Consider the following 23,478-nt stretch of genomic DNA (forward strand, 5'->3'; position numbering starts at 1 on the left):
ACCCTCTGGAACCAGCTCCCCCCAGATATCAGAGTTGCCCCCACCCTCCTTGCCTTTCGCAAGCTCCTTAAAACCCACCTCTGTCGTCAGGCATGGGGGAATTGAAATTTCCCTTCCCCCTAGGCTTATAGAATTTATACATGGTCTGCTTGTATGTATGAGTGGTTCTTTAAATTGGGGGTTTTTTAGATTATTTTTTAATATTAGATTTGTTTACATTGTCTTTTTATATTGTTGTTAGCCGCCCCGAGTCTTCGGAGAGAGGCGGCATACAAATCTAATAATAATAATAATAATAATAATAATAATAATAATAATAATAATAATAATAATAATAATAATAATAATAATAATAATCAATAATAATAACAACAACAATAATAATAATTACCCAAAGCGAAAGAAAACCTCAATTGCAGAAGAATGAAAAAAAGCGGGGGGGGGGGAGGAAGAGGCGTCTTTTAAATCTTCACCCTTTTCGGCCTGTAGGGGGCGCGTCTCTTTCAAGGCAGCCCGGGCGCCCAGTGCGCATGCCCCTCAGGATCAGGCCGGAAGGGGGGCAAGGGGAGGGGGGAAGTGGAGAGAGAGAGAGAGAAGCTCGGCCCGACTTAGAAGCCGCGAAAGGACGGAGGTGAGTTGAGGGGGGGGGGCAGAAGGGCGGCGTGGGGAGGGGGAAACCCGGCAGGGGAGGGCGCTGAGGGCGGGAGGGGAAAGGTCATATCGCGCCCCCCCCCTTTCCCTTCAACCCCCCCCTCAACCCCCAAAATTGGCTGCTTGCTGAAGTTACCGGGCGGCCCACGTGCTCCGGGAGAGAAAGCGCCGCAGCCGAAGGTTCTAAGGATGGAACGTAAAGTGGCAACTCGGGGGGGGGGGGGCAGGAGAGCGAGAGCGCCGCCAGAGGGAAAGTGGGGGGGGGGCCACCGCGGATGAGACCGGTGCGTGGAGGGAGGGGGGAGCCCGCTTGCTCCTTCCCTCCCTCCCTCGCGTCTTTCCCGGGAAGGCAGGGCCCAGGCAGGCGGGAAATTCAAAAGAACAAGAAAAAATAAGCAGGCGGGAAAGCGGAGGAGGGGGAGGGAGGGAGGGAGTGTCGCAATCCCCTCCAACTTCATGAAAAGTTTCATTCCTGGCACAAAGACCATCATAATACAATTCAGTATAATGTGAACGGGTGCAAAGACGGGCTACAAAAACGGTGGAAGGCCTTAAGCATCGAACTTATCAGGAGAGACTGCATGGACTCCACCTGTAGAGTCTGCAGGAGGGGTCTCCAGCCTTTTTTCAGCCCCGCACATTTTTTTACATTTATTTATTTACTTACTTATTTATTAGATTTGTATGCTGCCCCTCTCCGAAGACTCGGGGCGGCTCACAAAAATAAAAAGACAATGTAAACAAATCTAATATTAAAAATAATCTAAAATAAACCCCCCAATTTAAAGAACCACTCATACCTACAAGCATACCATGTATAAATTCTATAAGCCTAGGGGGAAGGGAAATTTCAATTCCCCCATACCTGATGACAGAGGTGAGTTTTAAGGAGCTTGCGAAAGGCAACTCTGATCTCTGGGGGGAGTTGGTTCCAGAGGGTCGGGGCCGCCACAAAGAAGGTTCTTCCCCTGGGTCCCGCCAGATGACATTGTTTAGTCGACGGGACCCGGAGAAGGCCAACTCTGTGGGACCTAACAGGTCGCTGGGATTCGTGCGGCAGAAGGCGGTCCCGGAGATATTCTGGTCCGATGCCATGAAGGGCTTTATAGGTCATAACCAATTTACAAAATCCTGGGCACACCACCACCCAAAATTGCACAAAATGACACACTTCATTGAAACAGGACCAGGTTTCACACTGAGTATAAATACACTTAGAAACTATATTATTAACTATATGTATAATATGTACATATAGTTAATAGTATGGTTTCTAAATGTATTTATACTCACTTAGTGTGAAACCTGGACCTATTTCAATGAACAAAAATGGGATGTCCTGGCAGGAATGGTAGTTTGGGGACCCATGTTTAATTTCCCCACGACACACCTGACCATGTCTCACCGCATACTAGTGTGCCGCGGCACACTGGTTGAAAAAGACTGGTCTGGAGGACAGAAGGGAAAGGAGGGGGGACATGATCGGAACATTTAAATTGGGGTTTTTTAGATTATTTTTAATATTAGATTTGTTTACATTGTCTTTTTATTGTTGTTAGCCGCCCAGAGTCTGCAGAGAGGGGCGGCATACAAATCTGATTAATAAATAATAAATAAATAAAATATGTTCAAAGGTTAAATAAGGTTCAGGAGGGAAGTGTTTTTAATAGGAAAGTGAACACAAGAACAAAGGGGCACAATCTGAGGTCAATTGGGGGAAAGATCAAAGGCAACATGAGAAAATATTATTTTACTGAAAGAGTAGTAGATGCTTGGAACAAACTTCCAGCAGACGTGGTCGGTCAATCCACAGGAACTGAATGTAAACATGCCTGGGATAAACATAGATCTATCCTAAGATAAAATACAGGGAATAGTATAAGTCTGCAGAGAGGGGCGGCATACAAATCCAATAAATAATAATAATAATAATAATAATAATAATAATAATAATAATAATAATAATAATAATAATAATAATAATAATAATAATGGCAGACTAGATGGACCAGGAGGTCTTTTTCTGCCGTCAGTCTTCGATGCTTCTATGAACGAAGAAGGAAGGAAGGAAAGAAAGAAAGAAAACGAAGGAAGAGGAGGAAGGAGGAGAAAGAAGGAAGGTAGGGAAAGGAAGGAAGGAAGAATCCACAATAACAGAATTGAAACATGCCCGGGATAAATAGATCCATCCTAAGATAAAATACAAAGAATAGTATAAGGGCAGACTAGATGGACCAGGAGGTCTTTTCCTGTCGTCAATCCTCTTATGTTTCTATGAATGGGGAAGGAAGGAAGAGAAAGAAAGGAAGGAAGAATCCACAGTCACTGAATTGAAACATGCCTGGGATAAACATAGATCCATCCTAGAGATAAAATACAGGAAATAGTATAAGGGCAGACTAGAGGGACCATGAAGTCTTCTTCTGCCATCAATCTTCTATGTTTCTACAATGTAGGAAGTTAGCATCCACCCCTCTCCTAGAAAAAATAAATACATATCGTAGGAAATATTTTTAAAAGGCAAAGCATTATAGAGAATATCTCCAGAAAGGTGCATTTAAGCAAGGAAAAAAACCTCACTCTTAGTAGCCTCCACTTTGTCAATGTGCTGAAGTCCAGATATCTTCAAGTTGTCAAGGTTGGGAAACACTATTTTAGATGGATTTTCACTCCAAAAGCATTTTATTAAAATAAATTTGATTTTTTAAAAAAATCTGATTTGAATTTTTAAAAACCTGGTTGAATTTTTTAAAAAAAAATCCTATTTTTTATTTTTTTTAAAAAGCACCGTTTTCTAATCCACCCTGTGTGTGAGCGATTGACCGTAGGCCAAACCCAAGAGCCCGCTTGTTAACGTGGTGAGTTTGATTGGAAACATTTCTGAGTAATATTCTGATCTTCCTTTTGTCTTACGGTTTTCAAGAGTCCATGTGCTTTCCAAGCATAGCCAAGCTCTTGAGAGGACCCAACAGGTGGCCCTAAGGCAGCGGCCCACTGCGGTTGTGAGCTTGCATGCGGGTAAGTAACAAGGCTTTACTATATTCGAGGGTTCTTTGCAAATAGCCTCAGGAGGTGTAAAAGAAGGGAAGGCTTTGTCCACTACACATGGCTTCTGTCCATGAGTAATTTCACTTTTAAGACATGGTGGTTTGTTTCTCCTTATGCAAGCAGGGGGCTGTCCCATTCAGAATGTAGCTTGCTCCCAGAAAAGGAAATATATGTATGTATATACAGGGGGTGGACAAAAAATTGGAAACACCTTGCAGCTCTTCCGTGGAATCCAGATTCGTAAAGCTCCCTTGGAACAGTTTTTGTGGAAACTGGGTTCTGTACGTGTCTGTTGAGCTCTGCAGTGATTTTAGGAGCTGCGGTCTTGCGATCCACTCTAACAATTCGCTTTAGAGTCCGACGGTCTGACCAGACCTGTGCTTGGCTGAGGACGTTTTCCCTTCTCTTTCAAAAGCAGTCATGAAATTTTGAGACATGACCTCTTGAAACGCCAAACATTCAGGCACTTTCTGTTACACGAGCGCCTGCCATTCGAGCACCAACCATTTGGCCTCTTTGAAAGTCTGAGAGGTCTGCCATTTCTAGAAGGTTATAACCCATTTCCTTAAATTTCTGTAAAAAAAAGGTAGTTTAGACAAACATATCAAATATCAGAATTTTTTTAAAAAAACATTAAAATATGTCAAGCATTGATTGATTTGAACATGTTCAAACATTATGAAGCTAAAAAGTCAGGTGTTTCCATTTTTTTGTCCACCCCCTTTATGAATACATACATACATACAGTGATACCTCTACCTAAGAACGCCTCTACCTAAGAACGCCTCTAAACAGGTCAGAAAAGGCGGGGAGAAGCCTCTCTCTAGGAATCTCCTGGGAGGAAACAGGACCGGAAAAGGCAGGGAAAAGCCTCCATGGGGCCTCTCTAGGAATCTCCTGGGAGGAAACAGGACTGGAAAAGGTGGGGAGAAGCCTCCATTGGGCCTCTAGGAATCTCCTGGGAGGAAACAGGGCCAGAAAAGGCAGGGAGAAGAAGCCTCCGTGGGGCCTCTCTAAGAATCTCCTGGGAGGAAACAGGGCCAGAAAAGGCAGGGAGAAGCCTCCGTGGGGCCTCTCTAAGAATCTCCTGGGAGGAAACAGGGCCAGAAAAGGCAGGGAGAAGCCTCCGTGGGGCCTTTCTAGGAATCTCTTGGGAGGAAACCGTGCTGGAAAAGGTGGGGAGAAGCCTCCATTGGGCCTCTCTAGGAATCTCCTGGGAGGAAACAGGACCGGAAAAGGCGGGGAGAAGCCTCCGTCGGGCCTCTCTAGGAATCTCCTGGGAGGAAACGGCTTCCACCCTCCCTGTGGTTTCCCCAATCGCACACATTATTTGCTTTTACATTGATTCCTATGGAAAAAAATTGCTTCTTCTTACAAACATTTCCACTTAAGAACCTAGTAACGGAACGAATTAAGTTCGTAAGTAGAGATACCACTGTATGTTTATCCCAGGCATGTTTAAAAATTCAGTTACTGTGGATTGACCAACCACGTCTGCTGGAAGTTTGTTCCAAGCATCTACTACTCTTTCAGTAAAATTATATTTTCTCACGTTGCTTCTGATCTTTCCCCCAACTCACTTCAGATTGTGTCCCCTTGTTCTTGTGTTCACTTTCCTATTAAAAACACTTCCCTCCTGAACCTTATTTAACCTTTTAGCCTATTTAAATGTTTCGATCATGTCCCCCCTTTCCCTTCTGTCCTCCAGACTATACAGGTTGAGTTCATGAAGTCTTTCCTGGTAAGTTTTATGCTTAAGACCTTCCACCATTCTTGTAGCCCGTCTTTGGACCCGTTCAAATTATATTGAAGTGTATTATTATTATTTTCTCCCTAGTCTCTGTGCCAGCTACTTACTTGTAATGAAATTTGATTTGAAGTTAACACGTTGAGATTTCTTTTCATTGAGATCTGTTCTACTTCTCTTCTGTCTCTCAGCTTTAAAGAAACATGTCGAGAAAACGGGTCTTAACAAAAGATGACATTGTAAAAGCCAAGCGGACTAAAGGTGAGATGCCCCTTGTTGGAAATAATGGCTCGGATCCAAGCACTTCCCGTGCTTCAGCAACGAAAATTTTAATCTGGCTCTTTACCGTATTTATCGGAATATAAGACACACTTTTCCTCCCGACCCCTACTAAAAGTGGCTGAAAATTTAGGTCAATATTCCTCTTCTTAACAGTCTATATTTGTCTTACATATCAAACATGGGAGTGTTTTGCATGGTATGTCTGTATGTATGTTTGGTTTTTATATTAATGGGTTTTTAATCGTTTTAGGTATTGGATTATTATTGTACGCTGTCTTATTATTGCTGTTAGCCGCCCCGAGTCTCCGGAGAGGGGCGGCATACAAATCCAATGAATGAATGAATGAATGAATGAATGTGGAAGGTAATCCACCAACTAGCCATAGTTAACCACTATACCTAATTGAAGCCTTCAATTGAAACACAGCAGCAGGCTTTCTTGTAAAAATATATTTTACCTTCCTATCAAACTGCTTCTCTAAATAAACTATCACTTTTACATTTAACCACTATGATAAAATATCCACAATAGTATTATACAGTGTTCCCTCGATTTTCGCGGGGGATGCGTTCCGAGACTGCCCGCGAAAGTCGAATTTCCGCGAAGTAGAGATGCGGAAGTAAATACACTATTTTTGGCTATGAACAGTATCACAAACCTTCCCTTCACACTTTAAACCCCTAAATTGCAATTTCCCATTCCTTTAGCAACCATTTAGATTATTACTCACCATGTTTATTTATTAAAGTTTATTAAAAAATATATTTATTAAAGGCAGACGAAACTTTGGCGATGACATATGACGTCATCGGGCGGGAAAAACCGTGGTATAGGGAAAAAACCCACGAAGTATTTTTTAATTAATATTTTTGAAAAACATATAGACTATGGTATAGACATAAAACATAAATGTCTATGGTAATAACTTTTCACGAAGTTTGAACCTGTGAAAATCGAGGGAACACTGTATAACTCTTATTACATCCACCACTGCAAACACTAACTACAAAGCACTCTATAACAAGCTACTGTAACAAACCACACCCATGCTAGGGTGTTACTCCTATCATATAGGTTACAGCCAATCAGGTTGCAGCACAATCAGTAAACCGGGGTGGCGCAGCAGGTAGAGGGTTGTACTGCAGGCCACTGAAGCTGACTGTAGACCTGTAGGTCAGCGGTTCAAATCTCATCACTGGCTCAAGGTTGACTCAGCCTTCCATCCTTCCGAGGTGGGTCAAATGAGGACCCGGATTGTGGGGGCCATAGGCTGGCTCTGTTAAGAAGTGCTATTGCTACAACATGTTGTAAGCCACCCTGAATTAAATAAATAAACCCATGATTACATAAATAAATTATAAATAAATTTATTGGATTTGTATGCCACCCGTCTCCGGAGACTCGGGGCGGCTAACAGCAATAATAAGACAGTGTACAATAATAATCCAATACTAAAAACAATTAAAAACCCATTAATATAAAAAACCAATCATACATACAAACATACCATGCATAAAATTGCAAAGGCCTAGGGGGAAAGAGTATCTCAGTTCCCCCATGCCTGGCAGCAGAGGTGGGTTTTAAGTAGCTTACGAAAGGCAAGGAGGGTGGGGGCAATTCTAATCTCTGGGGGGAGTTGGTTCCAGAGGGCCAGGGCCGCCACAGAGAAGGCTCTTCCCCTGGGTCCCGCCAAGCAGCATTGTTTAGTTGACGGGACCCGGAGAAGACCTACATGCTGATTATGGCTTTCATTAGCCTTCCCATGGTTACGTACCATTTTACTAGCATTGTAACATTACTCCCCAGAAATAAACTTATTTCTGACAAAACATATATTACAGCTTACAAAATCCATCACTGCTTCTGTGTTTCTTCCAACTGCTCTTATCCAGTTTGCCATTCCTCACACCAAAGCGAGCCCGGACTGGTGCTGACCCTGGGTCAAGGTGATCTCGGACAGCTGGGCCTTGGACCAGATGTACTGGCCCGGAAGAGGCCCGCCGTGGTTCACCTCCCCGAGAAAATGATCCAGGTTGAGGCCGGAGGAGTCCATACGGTCTGTCTGAGCAAGACAGGCAAGGTGAGTCCAAAGAAACCTCGGTTTCCTACAGAGTAGAGTGCTTAAATTCATTCCTTCATTGGACTGCATTGGTGGCCGATTGGTTTCCGGACACAATTCAAAGTGTTGGTGATGACCTATAAAGCCCTGCATGGCACCGGGTCAGATTACTTACGGGACCTCCTTCTGCCGCATGTTAAACCGGTTAGGTCCCACAGAGTTGGCCTTCTCCAGATCCCGTCAGCCAGACAATGTCCATGGGGAAGGGCCTTCTCTGTGGCGGCCCCCCCCCGGCCCTCTGGAATCAGCTCCCTCCAGAGATTCGCACTGTCCCCACCCTCCTCGCCTTCCGTAAGAGTTAAGACTCATTCATGTAGCCAGGCATGGGGCAGTTAGTGGTTGTGAATGAATTGGCGGGCTGATTTTAATATATTGGGATTTTCGTTCGTAAATTTTTAATTAATTATCACAATACCTCCGGGACCGCCTTCTGCCGCCTGAATCCCAGCGACTGGTTAGGTCCCACAGAGTTGGCCTTCTCCGGATCCCGTTGACTAAACAATGTCGTCTGGCGGGACCCAGGGGAAGAGCCTTCTCTGTGGCAGCCCCGGCCCTCTGGAATGAACTCCCCCTGGAGATTCGAACTGCCCCTACCCTCCTTGCCTTCCGCAAGACCTTGAAGACCTATCTATGTCGCCAGGCATGGGACAATTGGGACAACCCCCCCCTCCAGAGTAATGGACAGACAGATGGAATTGTCCTTGGGATGCAAAACCCACAGCCACTCCGTCTTGTCGGGGTTGAGTTTGAGCCAGTTAGCACCCATCGAGATGCGATCAGCCTCCAGACACTGGCACATCACTTCCACTGCTTCGCTGAGTGGACACAGGGTGGAGATGTATATCTGACTGTTACCAGCATACTGATGGTAACTCACCCTGTGCCCTTGGATGATCTCACCCAAATTATACTTCTTTTTCTAGCTATTTCTTGAAGCTAGAACAGTGGCACCTCTGCTTAAGAACACCTCTACGTAAGAACTTTTCTAGATAAGAACCGGGTCTTCCCAGCATGATCCAACTGGATCTCTTCAGCAAGATTTACTGGGATGAAACGGTTGGGGATGAAGGAATTCCTGCAACTGAACTATTTCCCTTCTGCAACCAAGCCATCTCCTTGAGGGTAGATTTCATATATATATACAGTGGTACCTCTACTTAAGAATGCCTCTACTTAAGAACTTTTCTAGATAAGAACCGGGTGTTCGAGATTTTTTTGCCTCCTCTCAAGAAACATTTTCTACCTAAGAACCCGAGCCCGGAAAAATTTCCCAGGAAATTTGAGAGCAGCACGAAGGCCCGGCCAGTTTCCTGCCATTCCCCCTTTAATCCCGTCCATCTCGGGCTTTTCTGGGCCGCCAGAGGAGCCTTTCGGTGGCGCTTAAGGAGGCTTTGGCAGCCCAGAGTGAACGGAGCGTTTTCCTTTCTCTGGGTGCTTGGAGAGGGAATAAACCTCTGCCAGCGCCCAGAGAAAAGAAACGCTCTTTTTGCTCTGGGCAGCGACTGTCCTCCTCTTCTTCTTCCTCCTCCTCCCACCCAAATTCTGAGCTTTTATTTCTTTCCTAATGGGTTTGCATGCATTATTTGCTTTTACATTAATTCCTATGGGAAAAATTGCTTCTACTTTCAAACGTTTCTACTTAAGAACCTGGTCACGGAACAAATTAAGTTCTTAAGTAGAGGTGCCACTATATTCTCGTAGGTACAGGGGCATCAAACAAGGCTTGGGGGCTGGATCCAGCCCGCGGGGTGCTTATATTAATTAATTAATTAATTAATTAATTAATTAATTAATTAGATTTGTATGCCGCCCCTCTCCGAAGACTCGGAGCGGCTCACAACAGCAAAACAATACAAATCCAATAATTAAAACAATTTAAAAACCTTACTATAAAAAGCAATCATACATCTCATATAAACCATACATAAAGCAGAAACGGCCCAGGGGAGTAAATTCCTCCATGCCTGACGACAGAGGTGGGTTTTAAGGAGTTTGCGAAAGGCAAGGAGGGTGGGGGCAATCCTGATCTCTGGGGGGGAGTTGATTCCAGAGGGCCGGGGCCGCCACAGAGAAGGCTCTTCCCCTGGGTCCCGCAAGACGACACTGTTTAGTCGATGGGACCTGGAGAAGGCCAACTCTGTGGGACCTAATCGGTCGCTGGGATTCGTGCGGCAGAAGGCGGTCCCGGAGATATTCTGGTCCGATGCCATGAAGGGCTTTATAGGTCATAACCAAGACTTATATTGCGGCTCACCAGTGGACCACGGTTGATAGGTTGACTCACAAACAGACAACCTGAAACATAGAAACATAGAAGTCTGACGGCAGAAAAACACCTCATGGTCCATCTAGTCTGCCCTTATACTATTTCCTGTATTTTATCTTATGATGGATCTATGTTTATCCCAGGCATGTTTAAATTCAGTTACTGTGGATTTATCTACCACGTCTGCTGGAAGTTTGTTCCAAGGATCTACTACTCTTTCAGTAAAATAATATTTTCTCATGTTGCTTTTGATCTTTCCCCCAACTAACTTCAGATTGTGTCCCCTTGTTCTTGTGTTCACTTTCCTATTAGAAACACTTCCCTCCTGGACCTTATTTCACCCTTTGACATATTTAAATGTTTTGATCATGTCCCCCCTTTCCCTTCTGTCCTCCAGACTATACAGATTGAGTTCCTGAAGTCTTTCCTGATACGTTTTATGCTTAAGACCTTCCACCATTCTTGTAGCCCGTCTTTGGATCCGTTCAGTTTTGTCAATATCTTTTTGTAGGTGAGGTCTCCAGAACTGAACACAGTATTATTCCAAATGTGGTCTCACCAGCGCTCTATACAGCGGGATCACAATCTCCCTCTTCCTGCTTGTTATACCTCTAGCTATGCAGCCAAGCATCCTACTTGCTTTCCCTACCGCCTGACTGCACTGCTCACCCATTTTGAGACTGTCAGAAATCACTACCCCTAAATCCTTCTCTTCTGAAGTTTTTGCTAACACAGAACTGCCAATACAGAAGTTTGCAGAAGTTCTAGTCCCGGAGGTCTTCCTTAATTTCACACCCCGGTGTTTGTCTCTTTCCAGATCTACACTTTTGGCTGCAATGACGAGGGGGCCCTGGGGAGAGACACTTCGGAGGAAGGGTCCGACGCCGTGCCGGGCTTGGTGGACCTGAACGAGAAGGTGGTGCAGGTGTCCGCAGGGGACAGCCACACGGCTGCGTTGACAGAAGATGGACATGTCTTCATTTGGGGGGCTTTCCGGGTAGGTTGTCCGTTTTGCTTGGGATAAAAGCCGTCGTGTTTGGCGTCTGTCAATACTGCCTACTGCACCGGTTGGGTTTCCAGTAGGTGAGCTAACCAGCAATGAATGTGTGGATGGTGTTACTTTAAGAGCTAGGCTGCAATTGTCCGTATGAGGTGGACAGATGTGCTGCTCTCTACTTTGTTGCATTGTGTTGTTCTGTTGCCTTGCATTGTATTGTTGGTTGTTGGTATATACAGTGTTCCCTCGATTTCCGCGGGGGATGCGTTCTGAGACCGCCCGCGAAAGTCGAATTTCCACGAAGTAGAGATGCGGAAGTAAATACACCATTTTTGGCTATGGACAGTATCACAAGCCTTCCCTTAACACTTTATACCCCTAAATTACCATTTCGCATTTCCTTAACAACCATTTACTCACTATTATTACTGGTACTCACCATTGAATAAGACACTTAGTGATCCTAATACAGTGTTCCCTCGATTTTCACGGGTTCGAAGTTCGCGAAAAGTCTATACCACGGTTTTTCAAAAATATTAATTAAAAAATACTTTGCGGGTTTTTTCCCTATACCACGGTTTTTCCCGCCCGATGACGTCATATGTCATCGCCAAACTTTAATCCGACTTTAATAAATATTTTTTTAATAAACTTTAATAAATAAACATGGTGAGTAATGATTTAAATGGTTGCTAAGGGAATGGGAAATTGCACTTTAGGGGTTTAAAGTGTTAAGGGAAGGCTTGGGATACTGTTCATAGCCAAAAATAGTGTATTTACTTCCGCATCTCTACTTCACGGAAATTCAACTTTCGCGGGCGGTCTCGGAACGCATCCCCCGCGAAAACTGAGGGAACACTGTACACCATTTTTGGCTATGGACAGTATCACAAGCCATCCCTTAACACTTTAAACCCCTAAATTACCATTTCCCATTCCCTTAACAACCATTTACTCACCATTATTACTGGTACTCACCATTGAATAAGACACTTAGTGATCCTAATATTTATAAGCATAATTATTTATTAACAATTATTACTTTTTTTGTCATTTATTTGCAAAAATTATTAGTTTGGCGATGACATATGACGTCATTGGGTGAGAAAAACCGTGGTATAGGAAAAAAAACCACAAAGTATTTTTTAATTAATATTTTTTGAAAAACTGGTATAGGCTATTCGCGAAGTTCAAACCCGCGAAAATCGAGGGAACACTGTATATATAAATGCTGGTTAGTATTGATGCTATATTGCTGTGTGCTAAGTTATTGATGTGTACTAAGATAGAGCTATGTTTAATACTGCTGTGTGCTCATAAGACAATATACTATAGCGCTGTGTGCTAAATGGTATAGAGCCGGGGTGGCGCAGCAGGTAGAGAGCTGTACTGCAGGCCACTGATGCTTCACTGTAGATCTGTAGGTCAGCAGTTCAAATCTCATCACCAGCTCAAGATTTACTCAGCCTTCCATCAGGTGGGTCAAATGAGGACCCGGATTGTGGGGGCAATAGGCTGGCTCTGTTAAAAAGTGCTATTGCTAACATGTTGTAAGCCGCCCTGAGTCTAAGGAGAAGGGCGGCATAAAATATGAATAAATAATAATGAGGATGATGATGTATGTATGTGTTTGCTGTGTGCTAGTAAGAGAATATGCTGTGTGCTAATAATATACTATATCACTGTGTGCTAATATTATAAGATATATTGCTGTGTGCTAAATAGAATATAATATGCTGTGCGCTAATACTGCTGTGTGCTAATAAGAGAATGTATTCAATTCAATTCAATTTATTAGATTTGTATGCCGCCCCTCTCCGAAGACTCGGGGCGGCATACAAATCGGGGCGGCATGTATTGCTATGTGCTAAACAGAGGTCTAAATATTGTATTATGGGTAGTGTGTAATATTAGTGATATTGTATACCTTGTAAATAATATTTATATCTTTAAAATAATCTGTGTTATTGACTGAACACTGCCACATATACTCTGTTTGGAAGTTGGCATTTCTATCATTGGCTGTTAGACCAGTGGGGAATGCTACCCGCTTGTCTCTCTCTCTCTCATTTACATCGTCTTTAGGATGAAAACGGCGTCATCGGTTTACTAGCTCCATTGAAAGGCGAAGAGAACTCGGAGTCTATCAATGGCAGCTTATTCCCAGTAGAACTGCAGTTGGACGTCCCTGTTGTTAAAATTGCCTCTGGTGAGTGACATTGGCTATAGAAACATAGAAACATAGAAGTCTGACGGCAGAAAAAGACCTCCTGGTCCATCTAGTCTGCCCTTATACTATTTCCTGTATTTTATCTTAGGATGGATCTATGTTTATCCCAGGCATGTTTAAATTCAGTTACTGTGGATTTACCAACCACGTCTGCTGGAAGTTCGTTCCAAGCATCTGCTACTCTTTCAGTAAAATAATATTTTCTCATGTTGCCTTTGATCTTTCCCCCAACTAACTTCAGATTGTGTCCCCTTGTTCTTGTGTTCACTTTCCTATTAAAAACACTTCCCTCCTGGACCTTATTTAACCCTTTAACATGTTTAAATGTTTCGATCATGTCCCCCCTTTTCCTTCTGTCCTCCAGACTATACAGATTGAGTCCATGAAGTCTTTCCTGATACGTTTTATGCTTAAGACCTTCCACCATTCTTGTAGCCCGTCTTTGGACCCGTTCAATTTTGTCAATCTCTTTTTGTAGGTGAGGTCTCCAGAACTGAACACAGTACTCCAAATGTGGTCTCACCAGCGCTCTGTATAAGGGGATCACAATCTCCCTCTTCCTGCTTGTGATACCTCTAGCTATGCAGCTAGGCTATAGTGCTGCTTCTCCACCAAACAGGGTTTTGAAAATCCAAGCTTGCAAAGCAAGCAAGTCACATTGGTGTGTTGACTCACAGTAAACAATATACACTGCTCAAAAAATTAAAAGGAACCCTGAAATAACACATCCTAGATCTGAATGGCTGAAATATTCCCATTGAATCCTTTGTTGAATGTGCACAACAGCAGGTGAAATTGATGGTCAATCAATGCTGCTTCCTAAGTGGACGGTTTGATTTCACAGAAGTTTGATTTACTTGGAGTTATATTGTGTTGTTTAAGTGTTCCCTTTATGTTTTTGAGCCGTATGCGAAACATGAAGAAATCTAATATTAAAATACACTAAAAATCTCTATACTAAAACACATAGAAATCTAAATTCTAAACCCCCTAAATATTTAAAAACCAATCATGTACATTCATCCTATTTCTTTAGTCGTAGGCCGGGGTAGATGCCCAATTTCAGTGACCCTAAATCAGCTGAATTTGTTTAGTAAATTCATCTCTCTCTCTCTCTCTCTCTCTCTCTCTCTCTCTCTCTCTCTCTCTCTCTCTCTCTCTCTCTCTCTCTCTCTCTCTCTCTCTCTCTCTCTCATCCATCCATCCATCCATCCATGTCTGTCTGTCTATCTATCTATCTATCTATCTATCTATCTATCTATCTATCTATCTATCTATCATCCATCCATGTCTGTCTGTCTGTCTGTCTGTCTGTCTGTCTGTCTGTCTGTCTGTCCATCCATCCACTCAAACTCAACCCAGACAAGACGGAGTGGCTGTGGGTCTTGCCTCCCAAGGACAATTCTATCTGTCCATCCATTACCTGGGGGGGGGGGGAATTATTGACCCCCTCAGAGAGGGTCCGCAACTTGGGCGTCCTCCTCGATCCACAGCTCACATTAGAAAACCATCTTTCAGCTGTGGCAAGGGGGGCATTTGCCCAGGTTCGCCTGGTGCACCAGTTGCGGCTCTATTTGGACCGGGAGTCACTGCTCACAGTCACTCATGCCCTCATCACCTGGAGGCTCGACTACTGCAATGCTCTCTACATGGGGCTACCTTTGAAAAGTGTTCGGAAACTTCAGATTGTGCAGAATGCAGCTGCGAAAGCAATTATGGGCTTCCCTAAATATGCCCATGTTACTCCAACACTCCGCAGTCTGCATTGGTTGCCGATCAGTTTCCGGTCACAATTCAAAGTGTTGGTTATGACCTATAAAGCCCTTCATGGCACCGGACCAGAATATCTCAGGGACCGCCTCCTGCTGCACGAATCCCAGCAACCAGTTAGGTCCCACAGAGTTGGCCTTCTCCGGGTCCCGTCGACTAAACAATGTCGTCTGGCGGGACCCAGGGGAAGAGCCTTCTCTGTGGCGGCTCTGACCCTCTGGAACCAGCTCCCCCCTGAGATTAGAACTGCCCCCACCCTCCTTGCTTTTCGCAAACTCCTTAAAACCCACCTCTGTCGTCAAGCATGGGGGAACTGAAACATCTCCCCCTTGCCCATGTTGTTTTGGAGTTAGACTGATTGTGTGCTTGTTTGTTAATATTCTGGGGTTGTTTTTTATGAATTTTTTAGCTTAAATTGTAATTGGATTGGTGGGTATTGGATTTGTTATTATGTATTGTTTTTACCTTGTTGTGGGCCGCCCCGAGTTTGCGGAGAGGGGCGGCATATAAATCCAATCAATCAATCAAATCAATCTATCATCCATCCATGTCTGTCCATCCATCCATCCATCTATCCATCCATCTCTATCCAGTCCTCCGGGATGGGATGTTGGGGGGAATTCTTGAGCCCCCCATGAAGCAACCTGTCGTCTTTTTAGGGAGCCACCACTTGGCCTTAGTGTCTAACACGGGCAGCCTTTACACCTGTGGATGTGGAGACAACGGTCAGCTGGGACGTGTGCCCCAAATTTTTTCGGCCCGAGGAGGAAGACGTGGCTTGGGTGAGTTCAGCATTTAATTTAATTTAATTCCTCTGATACGGCGTTTGGCTCAGCGGCAGTTTATTTTATTGCATGGACCAGTTTTATCTACTGAGTTTGTCCTGTTTGCTGCATATTTTTTTGCCTTCTCTGAATGTGATTGTCAACTTGCGAAGCAAATTTAATTGGTTGGAATCCTGACGATTACGTAACGGGTCGTTCTTTGTCAAGTGGACCAGGTGTCCCCTTGACTGATTTTCCCAGCCTTATTTGATAAGAAACCATCGCAAAAGCAACATATATGATAGGAAAAAATATGCTCTTTCTAATGAGATCAAAATGAAGATGATTGAAGGTGAGAAAACAGAGAGCTCTCTTTCATCCCCTTCAATCACCTTCATTAGAAAGAGCACGTTTTGTTTCTATCGCTCTCTGTTATCTTTATTTTTTAATTTATTTTATTTCTTTATTAGATTTGTATGCTGCACCTCTCCGAAGACTCGGGGCGGCTAACAACAATAAAAAAGACAATGTAAACAAGTCTAATATTAAAAATAATCTAAAAAACCCCAATTTAAAGAACCAATCATACATACAAGCATACCATGTATAAATTCTATAAGCCTAGGGGGAAGAGAAAGTCTCAATTTCCCCATGCCTGACGACAGAGGTGGGTTTTAAGAACTTTATGAAAGGCAAGGAGGATGGGGGCAATTCTAATCTCCGGGGGGAGATGGTTCCAGAGGGCCGGGGCCGCCACAGAGAAGGCTCTTCCCCTGGGTCCCGCCAGACGACATTGTTTAGTCAACGGGACCCAGAGAAGGCCAACTCTGTGGGACCTAACTGGTTGCTGGGATTATCTTCAATCATCTTCATTTTTATTTCCTTAAAAAGAGCATGTTTTTTTCCTATCATATATGTTGTTTTTGTGATGGTTTCTTTTCAAATAAGGCTTCTGTTTCACCTGGTCCACTTGACAAAGAATGACGGATATATATTTTTTGTGGTCGGCCATGCAAGTGGTTATCTAAACAGTCCATTCTTAATTAAATACACTTCTCAAAAAATTAAAGTGAACACTCAAATGACACATCCTGGATCTGAACGAATGAAATATTCTCATTGAATACTTTGTTCTGTACAAAGTTGGATGTGCACAACAGCCGGTGAAATTGATGGTCAACCAACGTTGCTTCCTAAGTGGAAGTTCCTAAGTTTCACAGAAGTTTGACATACATGGAGTTATATTGTGTTGTTTAAGGTTTTTGAGCAGTATACAAAACGTGAAGAAATCTAATATTAAAATTATTATATTTAATTAAAATAAAATTATTTGTTTTTTTGAGCAGTGCATAATGCATGAATATCGAGCTGTACAGTACAATATTTATGTAAACAAATATGTAACGGAAGTTAAAAGATCATGTACTGTCTTTTTGAATGTTTATAGATTTAATAAAGTTTTTTTCAAAAATAAATAAAAACAATAATTAACCCCCCCACCCCCCCCGGAAGACTATTGATCCGATTCTTCCTAAATATCTTTCCACTCTCCCACCAGAGCGGCTGCTGCGTCCCCAAGCGATCACCATAAAGATGAAAGGCAACAAGACCAAACGCAACTTCAAAGACGTCTTCTGTGGCTCTTACTGCACCATAGCCATCACGCAGGAGGGGCACGTGGTTGGGTTTGGCCTCTCCAATTATTACCAGCTGGGTGAGTTGACGCTCATCATAGGAACTTGAGGTAGACCCAGTGCCCTCATAGTAAGGTGGACCTCTCTCTCCGAAGACCTTGGGATCCAGGGGAGGCTCTCGGTAGCCGAGAGATAACGTTGATAATATTTTCTCATGTTGCCTTTGATCTTTCCCCCAATCTGAAGTTAGTTGGGGGAAAGATCAAAGGCAACGTGAGAAAATATTATTTTACTGAAAGAGTAGTAGATCCTTGGAACAAACTTCCAGCAGACGTGGTTGGTAAATCCACAGTCACTGAATTTAAACATGCCTGGGATAAACATATATCCATTGTAAGATAAAATACAGGAAATAGTATAAGGGCAGACTAGATGGACCATGAGGTCTTTTTCTGCCGTCAGTCTTCGATGTTTCTATGTTGGCTTTGCTTCTCATTGTGATCATCTTGTTGTGACCAGAATACCTACGGGACCGCCTTCTGCCGCACGAATCCCAGTGGCCAATTAGGTCCCACAGAGTTGGCCTTCTCCGGGTCCCGTTGACTAAACAATGTCGTCTGGTGGGACCCAGGGGAAGAGCCTTCTCCGTGGTGGCCCCGGCCCTCTGGAATCAAAAAAGATACTAAGCAATTTGACTTCTATGCCACCCTGAATCCTTCGGGACTGGGCGGCATAGAACTCAAATTAAATAAATATCACGGGGTTAAGTTTTGAGATATTATATTTGACTTTTTTTTATTGCTTTGGACCTTTTTATATTGTATTATTGTTTTGGAAGCTGCCGTGAGTGGCATAGAAGTCGAATGAATATATAGAGCCGGGGTGGCGGGGCAGGTAGAATGCTGTACTGCAGGCCACTGAAGCTGACTGTAGATCTGTAGGTCAGCGGTTTGAATCTCATCACCGGCTCAAGGTTGACTCAGCCTCCCATCCTTCCGAGGTGGGTCAAATGAGGACCCGGATTGTGGGGGCCATAGGCTGGCTCTGTTAAGAAGTGCTATTGCTAACATGTTGTAAGCCGCCCTGAGTCTAAGGAGAAGGGCGGCATAAAAATTGAATCAATCAATCGATCAATCTCCATTAATCCTGATTAACTTATCAGGAAACACTTCATGAACTCAATCTGTCTAGTCTGGAGGACAGAAGGAAAAGGGGGGACAGGATCGAAACATTTAAATATGTTAAAGAATTAAATAAGGTCCAGGAGGGAAGTGTTTTTAATAGGAAAGTGAACACAAGAACAAGGGGGCACAATCTGAAGTTAGTTGGGGGAAAGATCAGAAGCAACATGAGAAAATATTTTACTGAAAGAGTAGTAGATCCTTGGAATAAACTTCCAGCAGACGTAGATAAATCCACAGTAACTGAATTTAAACATGCCTGGGATAAACAGTAGTAGATCCCTGGAACAAACTTCCAGCAGACTGAAATTAAACATATTACACAGGAAATAGTATAAGGGCAGACTAGATGGACCATGAGGTCTTTTTCTGCCGTCAATCTTCTATGTTTCTAATCTACTACTTGATTTTCTCTCCCTTCCAGGTTCCCAGGAAATCACCACTTACTATTATCCAAAGATTCTGACAGCATTTAAGAATTCCACCCGATCGTGGGTTGGATTCTCCGGTGGGCAGCATCACACTGTCTGTCTGGATTCAGAAGGTGGGTCAGCTGGAAGGGGAGATTCACAGGAAGCAATTGGTCGCTGCTCTGCCCTGGTCAGACAACCGCTGACCCCCTAGAGCAGTGGTCCCCAACGTTTTTTCCACCAGGGACCAGTTTCAGCAAGACAATTTTTCTATGGCCCAGTGGGGGCGGAAAGGGGCGTGGTTGGGGGCGGGATTAAGCATGGGGGTGCTGGTCCTCCCCGCCCCTCTTTCCCGCCATTGTCCTGTGGCCGGCAGAACCTGCCTCCCAAGCCCTCTTGCCCAGCGGGAGCTAAGCGCTGGAGAGGGGGTCAGGCTGGCCCTCCTGCCTCCCCCCAGCCAAAAACACAAAAGCGCCCCGCGGCAGAAGCCAAAAGAGGCTTGAGCCTCTCGGTCCTTCCCGCCCCTCTGTCCCATCCATCGTCCTGTGGCTGGCAGAACCTGCCTCCCGAGGCCTCTTGCCCAGCGGGAGGCGAAGCGCTGGAGGGAGGGGGTGGCGGCATGAGGGCCGGCAGCTGCTGACTCCACGGACCAGTGCAACATGCCCCGCGGCCCGGTACTGGTCCGCGGCCCGGTGGTTGGGGACCCCTGCCCTAGAGGAGCAAGAGCAATAGCCCTTAGACTTATACAGTGGGACTTCTACTTACGAACTTAATTCATTCCGTGACCAGGTTTTTAAGTAGAAAAGTTTGTAAGGAGAAGGAATCAAGGAATTTTCCCGTAGGAATCAATGTAAAAGCAAATAATGTGTGCAAACCCATTAGGAAAGAAATAAAAGCTCGGAATTTGGGTGGGAGGAGGAGGAGGAAGAGGAGGAGGAGGACAGTCGCTGCCGAAGGAAGAAGGGGAGAGGAGGTGAATCAAAAAAATCCAAAACTTTAAGGCTTAAAGAAAAAAAGAGGGATTCTTAGGCAGCGAGGAGGAGCATGCGCCTCCCATACACCCGGCATGAGAGAGAAACCCAGAGAGAATGGCAGGAAACTGACCGGGCCTTCGTGCTGCTCTCAAATTTCCTGGGAACTTTTTCCGGGCTCGGGTTCTTAAGTAGAAAATGGTTCTTAAGTAGAGGCAAAAAAAATCTTGGACACCCGGCTCTTATCTAGAAAAGGTCTTAAGTAGAGGCGTACTTAAGTAGAGGTACCACTGTATATTTACTCATTCATTCATTCATTCATTCATTTATTCATTCATTCATTCATTTGGTTTTTATGCCGCCCTTCTCCTTAGACTCAGGGAGGCTTACAACATGTTAGCAAGAGCACTTTTTAACAAAAGCAACATGAGAAAATATTATTTTACTGAAAGAGTAGCAGATCCTTGGGACAAACTTCCAGCTGATGTGGTTGGTAAATCCACAGTCACTGAATTTAAACATGCCTGGGATAAACATATATCCATCCTAAGGTAAAATACAAAAATAGTATAAGAGCAGACTAGATGGATCATGAGGTCTTTTTCTGCCGTCGGTCTTCTGTTTCTAATAACTCAAAGAAATGATAAAAACCTATACAAACATAGAAAAGAACAGATAATGCATACAAATATTAATGTTGGGCCTTCCAGTAGTATTATTAATAAAATAAAATAATAATATTAATATTAACACACTTTTCCCATTGATAAATGTAAATTATTATTATTATTATTATCATTATTATTATTATTATTTATTGGATTTGTATGCCACCCCTCTCCGCAGACTCGGGGCGGCTAACAACAGCAGTAAAACAGTATATAATAATAATCCAATACTAAAAAACCAGTTAAAAACCCATTATATAAAGACCAATCATACATACAAACATACCATGCATAGAGTTGTAAAGGCCTAGGGGAAAAGTGTATCTCAGTTCCCCCATGCCTGACGGCAGAGGTGGGTTTTAAGCAGCTTACGAAAGGCAAGGAGGGTGGGGGCAATTCTAATCTCTGGGGGGAGTTGGTTCCAGAGGGTCGGGGCCACCACAGAGAAGGCTCTTCCTCTGGGTCCCGCCAAGCGACATTGTTTAGTTGACGGGACCTGGAGAAGACCCACTCTGTGGGACCTAACTGGTCGCTGGGATTCGTGCGGCAGATAATTATTGAACTTTTGCATACTGAATCAGAAACGGGTAATGATCTACATGTGAATAACGAGGTATTTTTCTTTTTTTACTATAATTGAAAATTTAAATAAAGTTTTTTTTAAAAAGTATTTGTCTTGTTGTAAGCCGCCCTGAGTCTCAGGAGAAGAGCGGCATAGAAATCTATTAAAGAAAGAAAGAAAGAAAGAAAGAAAGAAAGAAAGAAAGAAAGAAAGAAAGAAATGGAGACTTGTGTATATCTTCATTGTTGGCTTGGTTGGGGTTCTTCTTAACAAGACCTCTTCTCTTTCTCTCTTCCGTGGTCCCCCTCTTCCAACAGGCTCTGTGTATAGTCTCGGGCGGGCAGACTACGGGATGCTGGGCCTGGGAAAAGAAGTTGGCGAGACGAATTCTCCCACCGCTGTCCCTGGTTTGCCCAAATCGACTTCGGTGGCCTGCGGGGAACGAGTTGGCTTTGCTGTGACGGAAGATGGTGAGCCTGAGCTGGGTGTGGCTTTGGATGGCTTTGCACACAAAAATTGTGTCTACTTTCTAGTCATTGCAATCACATTTGTTTCATTTTATAAGAACCTAAGAAGAGCCCTGCTGAATCGGGCCAAAGCCCAACGAGTCCAGCATTCTGTGTCCCACAGTGGCCCACCAATTGTCCATGGGGATCTTGAGCAGGAGAAGGCAAAACCCTCCCTTTCCTTTGACCCCCAACAAATGGGACCCAAGGGAATCCTGCCTGCCTCAACCAACATAGAGACGGCACACGGACATCCGTTTCAATAACCACCATGGAGACACTTGGCATCTGCCCCGAGTCTTCGGAGAGGAGTGGCATACAAATATAATAATAATAATTAATAATAATAATACATGAATTAATTTTTTAAGGGCTACATATATAAATATAAACTATATTCACAGCAGCACAAAGCTTACCAGAACTGGACGCAGTATTCCAAATGTGGTCTCACCAGCGCTCTATACAGCGGGATCACTGTGTCCCTCTTCCTGCTTGTTATACCTCTAGCTATGCAGCCAAGCATCCTACTTGCTTTCCCTACCTCCTGACTGCAGTTCACCCATTCTGAGACTGTCAGAAATCACTACTCCTAAATCCTCCTCTTCTGAAGTTTTTGCAAACACAGAACTGCCAATGCAATACTCAGATTGAAGATTCCTTTTGCCCAAGTGCATTATTTTACATTTGGAAACATTAAACTGGAGTTTCCATTGCTTTGACCACTTATCTAGTAAAGCTAAATCATTTGCCATATTACAGACGCCTCCAGGAATATCAACCCTATTGCACACTGTAGAGTCATCGGCAAATAGGCAAACCTTCCCTACCAAACCTTCCCCTGTTTACTTCTCCAGGGGGGAGTGTAACAGAAAATAATTCCGAAGCACTGTTTCTTTTTGACCTTCACGCTCTATACTTCTCCGCAGGTCACGCCTTTGCCTGGGGTATGGGGTCAAACCTCCAGCTTGCCACGGGAGATGAAGAGGACGTCTGGAGCCCTGTTCAGATGTCCGGCCAGCAGCTGGAGAACCGCCGAGTCCTCTCCGTGACCGCCGGAGGGCAGCACACCGCCTTGCTCGTCAAGGATTGAGCTGTGACAATTTGTTCCCGCGGTCCCACCAGGGGGCGCCCTCTGCCTGAAGCTTTGGGGGCCAGGTTTTGAAGACTGCCCTCCGGTGGTGGAAGGCAAAAAAATCCCCCCCCAAAACAACAACCAAACTTTTTGAAGTTTCTTTGGCGAAGAAAATTAGCTGAGATCGAGGCTACTCTTCTGAATCTTGGGATTGTGTTGAAACCCAAAGCAGATTTATTTTGTATCGAATGGGAAGAAAGGAGAGCGGCCTTCCCACCCTTAACAGATGGAAAAGGAATCACTGTTTGAAAATCGGTTTACTCCAATCTCCCCCCCTTTTCCTTTTATTTTTTTTATGCTTTCATCACCCCGTCTTTCTTCTCTTCGTTATCTTCTTTGTCCTTCTTTTACGTTAACTATATTACATATTATTGGTGCCCCTTGGTTTTTCTCTTATTTTAATAAAATTCAATACATTTTATTTTTGAAAAGAAAAAAGAAAAAACTGTTTCCTACCCCTTTTGCTTCCGCTAGCCGTTTTTCCATGCTTTTAGCGGTCGTTGAGTCATTTGGGATTTATCCTCCACCCCCAGTTC

General features: G+C 43.9%; 1 protein-coding gene across 1 annotated transcript; it reads left to right on the plus strand.

Annotated features, from left to right (window-relative positions):
• Nucleotides 1-487: 487 nt before the first annotated feature.
• RCC1 (regulator of chromosome condensation 1) lies at nucleotides 488-23,399 on the plus strand. The gene is made up of 11 exons (XM_070764506.1): nucleotides 488-631; nucleotides 3,575-3,669; nucleotides 5,638-5,707; nucleotides 7,622-7,809; nucleotides 10,932-11,111; nucleotides 13,197-13,320; nucleotides 15,771-15,893; nucleotides 17,434-17,589; nucleotides 19,115-19,234; nucleotides 21,619-21,771; nucleotides 22,737-23,399. The coding sequence occupies exons 3-11, from the start codon at nucleotides 5,650-5,652 to the stop codon at nucleotides 22,898-22,900; spliced, it is 1,266 nt and encodes a 421-aa protein (XP_070620607.1). The 5' UTR covers nucleotides 488-631; nucleotides 3,575-3,669; nucleotides 5,638-5,649; the 3' UTR covers nucleotides 22,901-23,399.
• The last annotated feature ends 79 nt before the right edge of the window (nucleotides 23,400-23,478 follow it).

The sequence above is a fragment of the Erythrolamprus reginae genome, chromosome 11 (genome assembly GCF_031021105.1).
Source record: "Erythrolamprus reginae isolate rEryReg1 chromosome 11, rEryReg1.hap1, whole genome shotgun sequence".
NCBI lineage: Eukaryota > Metazoa > Chordata > Lepidosauria > Squamata > Dipsadidae > Erythrolamprus > Erythrolamprus reginae.

Coding starts and splice junctions, on each gene's coding strand:
- RCC1 (XM_070764506.1), top strand. CDS start 5,650: ATGTCGAGAAAACGGGTCTTAACAAAAGATGACATTGTAAAAGCCAAG. Junction 13,321..15,770: donor TGTTGTTAAAATTGCCTCTG/GTGAGTGACATT, acceptor TCGTCTTTTTAG/GGAGCCACCACTTGGCCTTA. Junction 17,590..19,114: donor CTCCAATTATTACCAGCTGG/GTGAGTTGACGC, acceptor TCTCCCTTCCAG/GTTCCCAGGAAATCACCACT.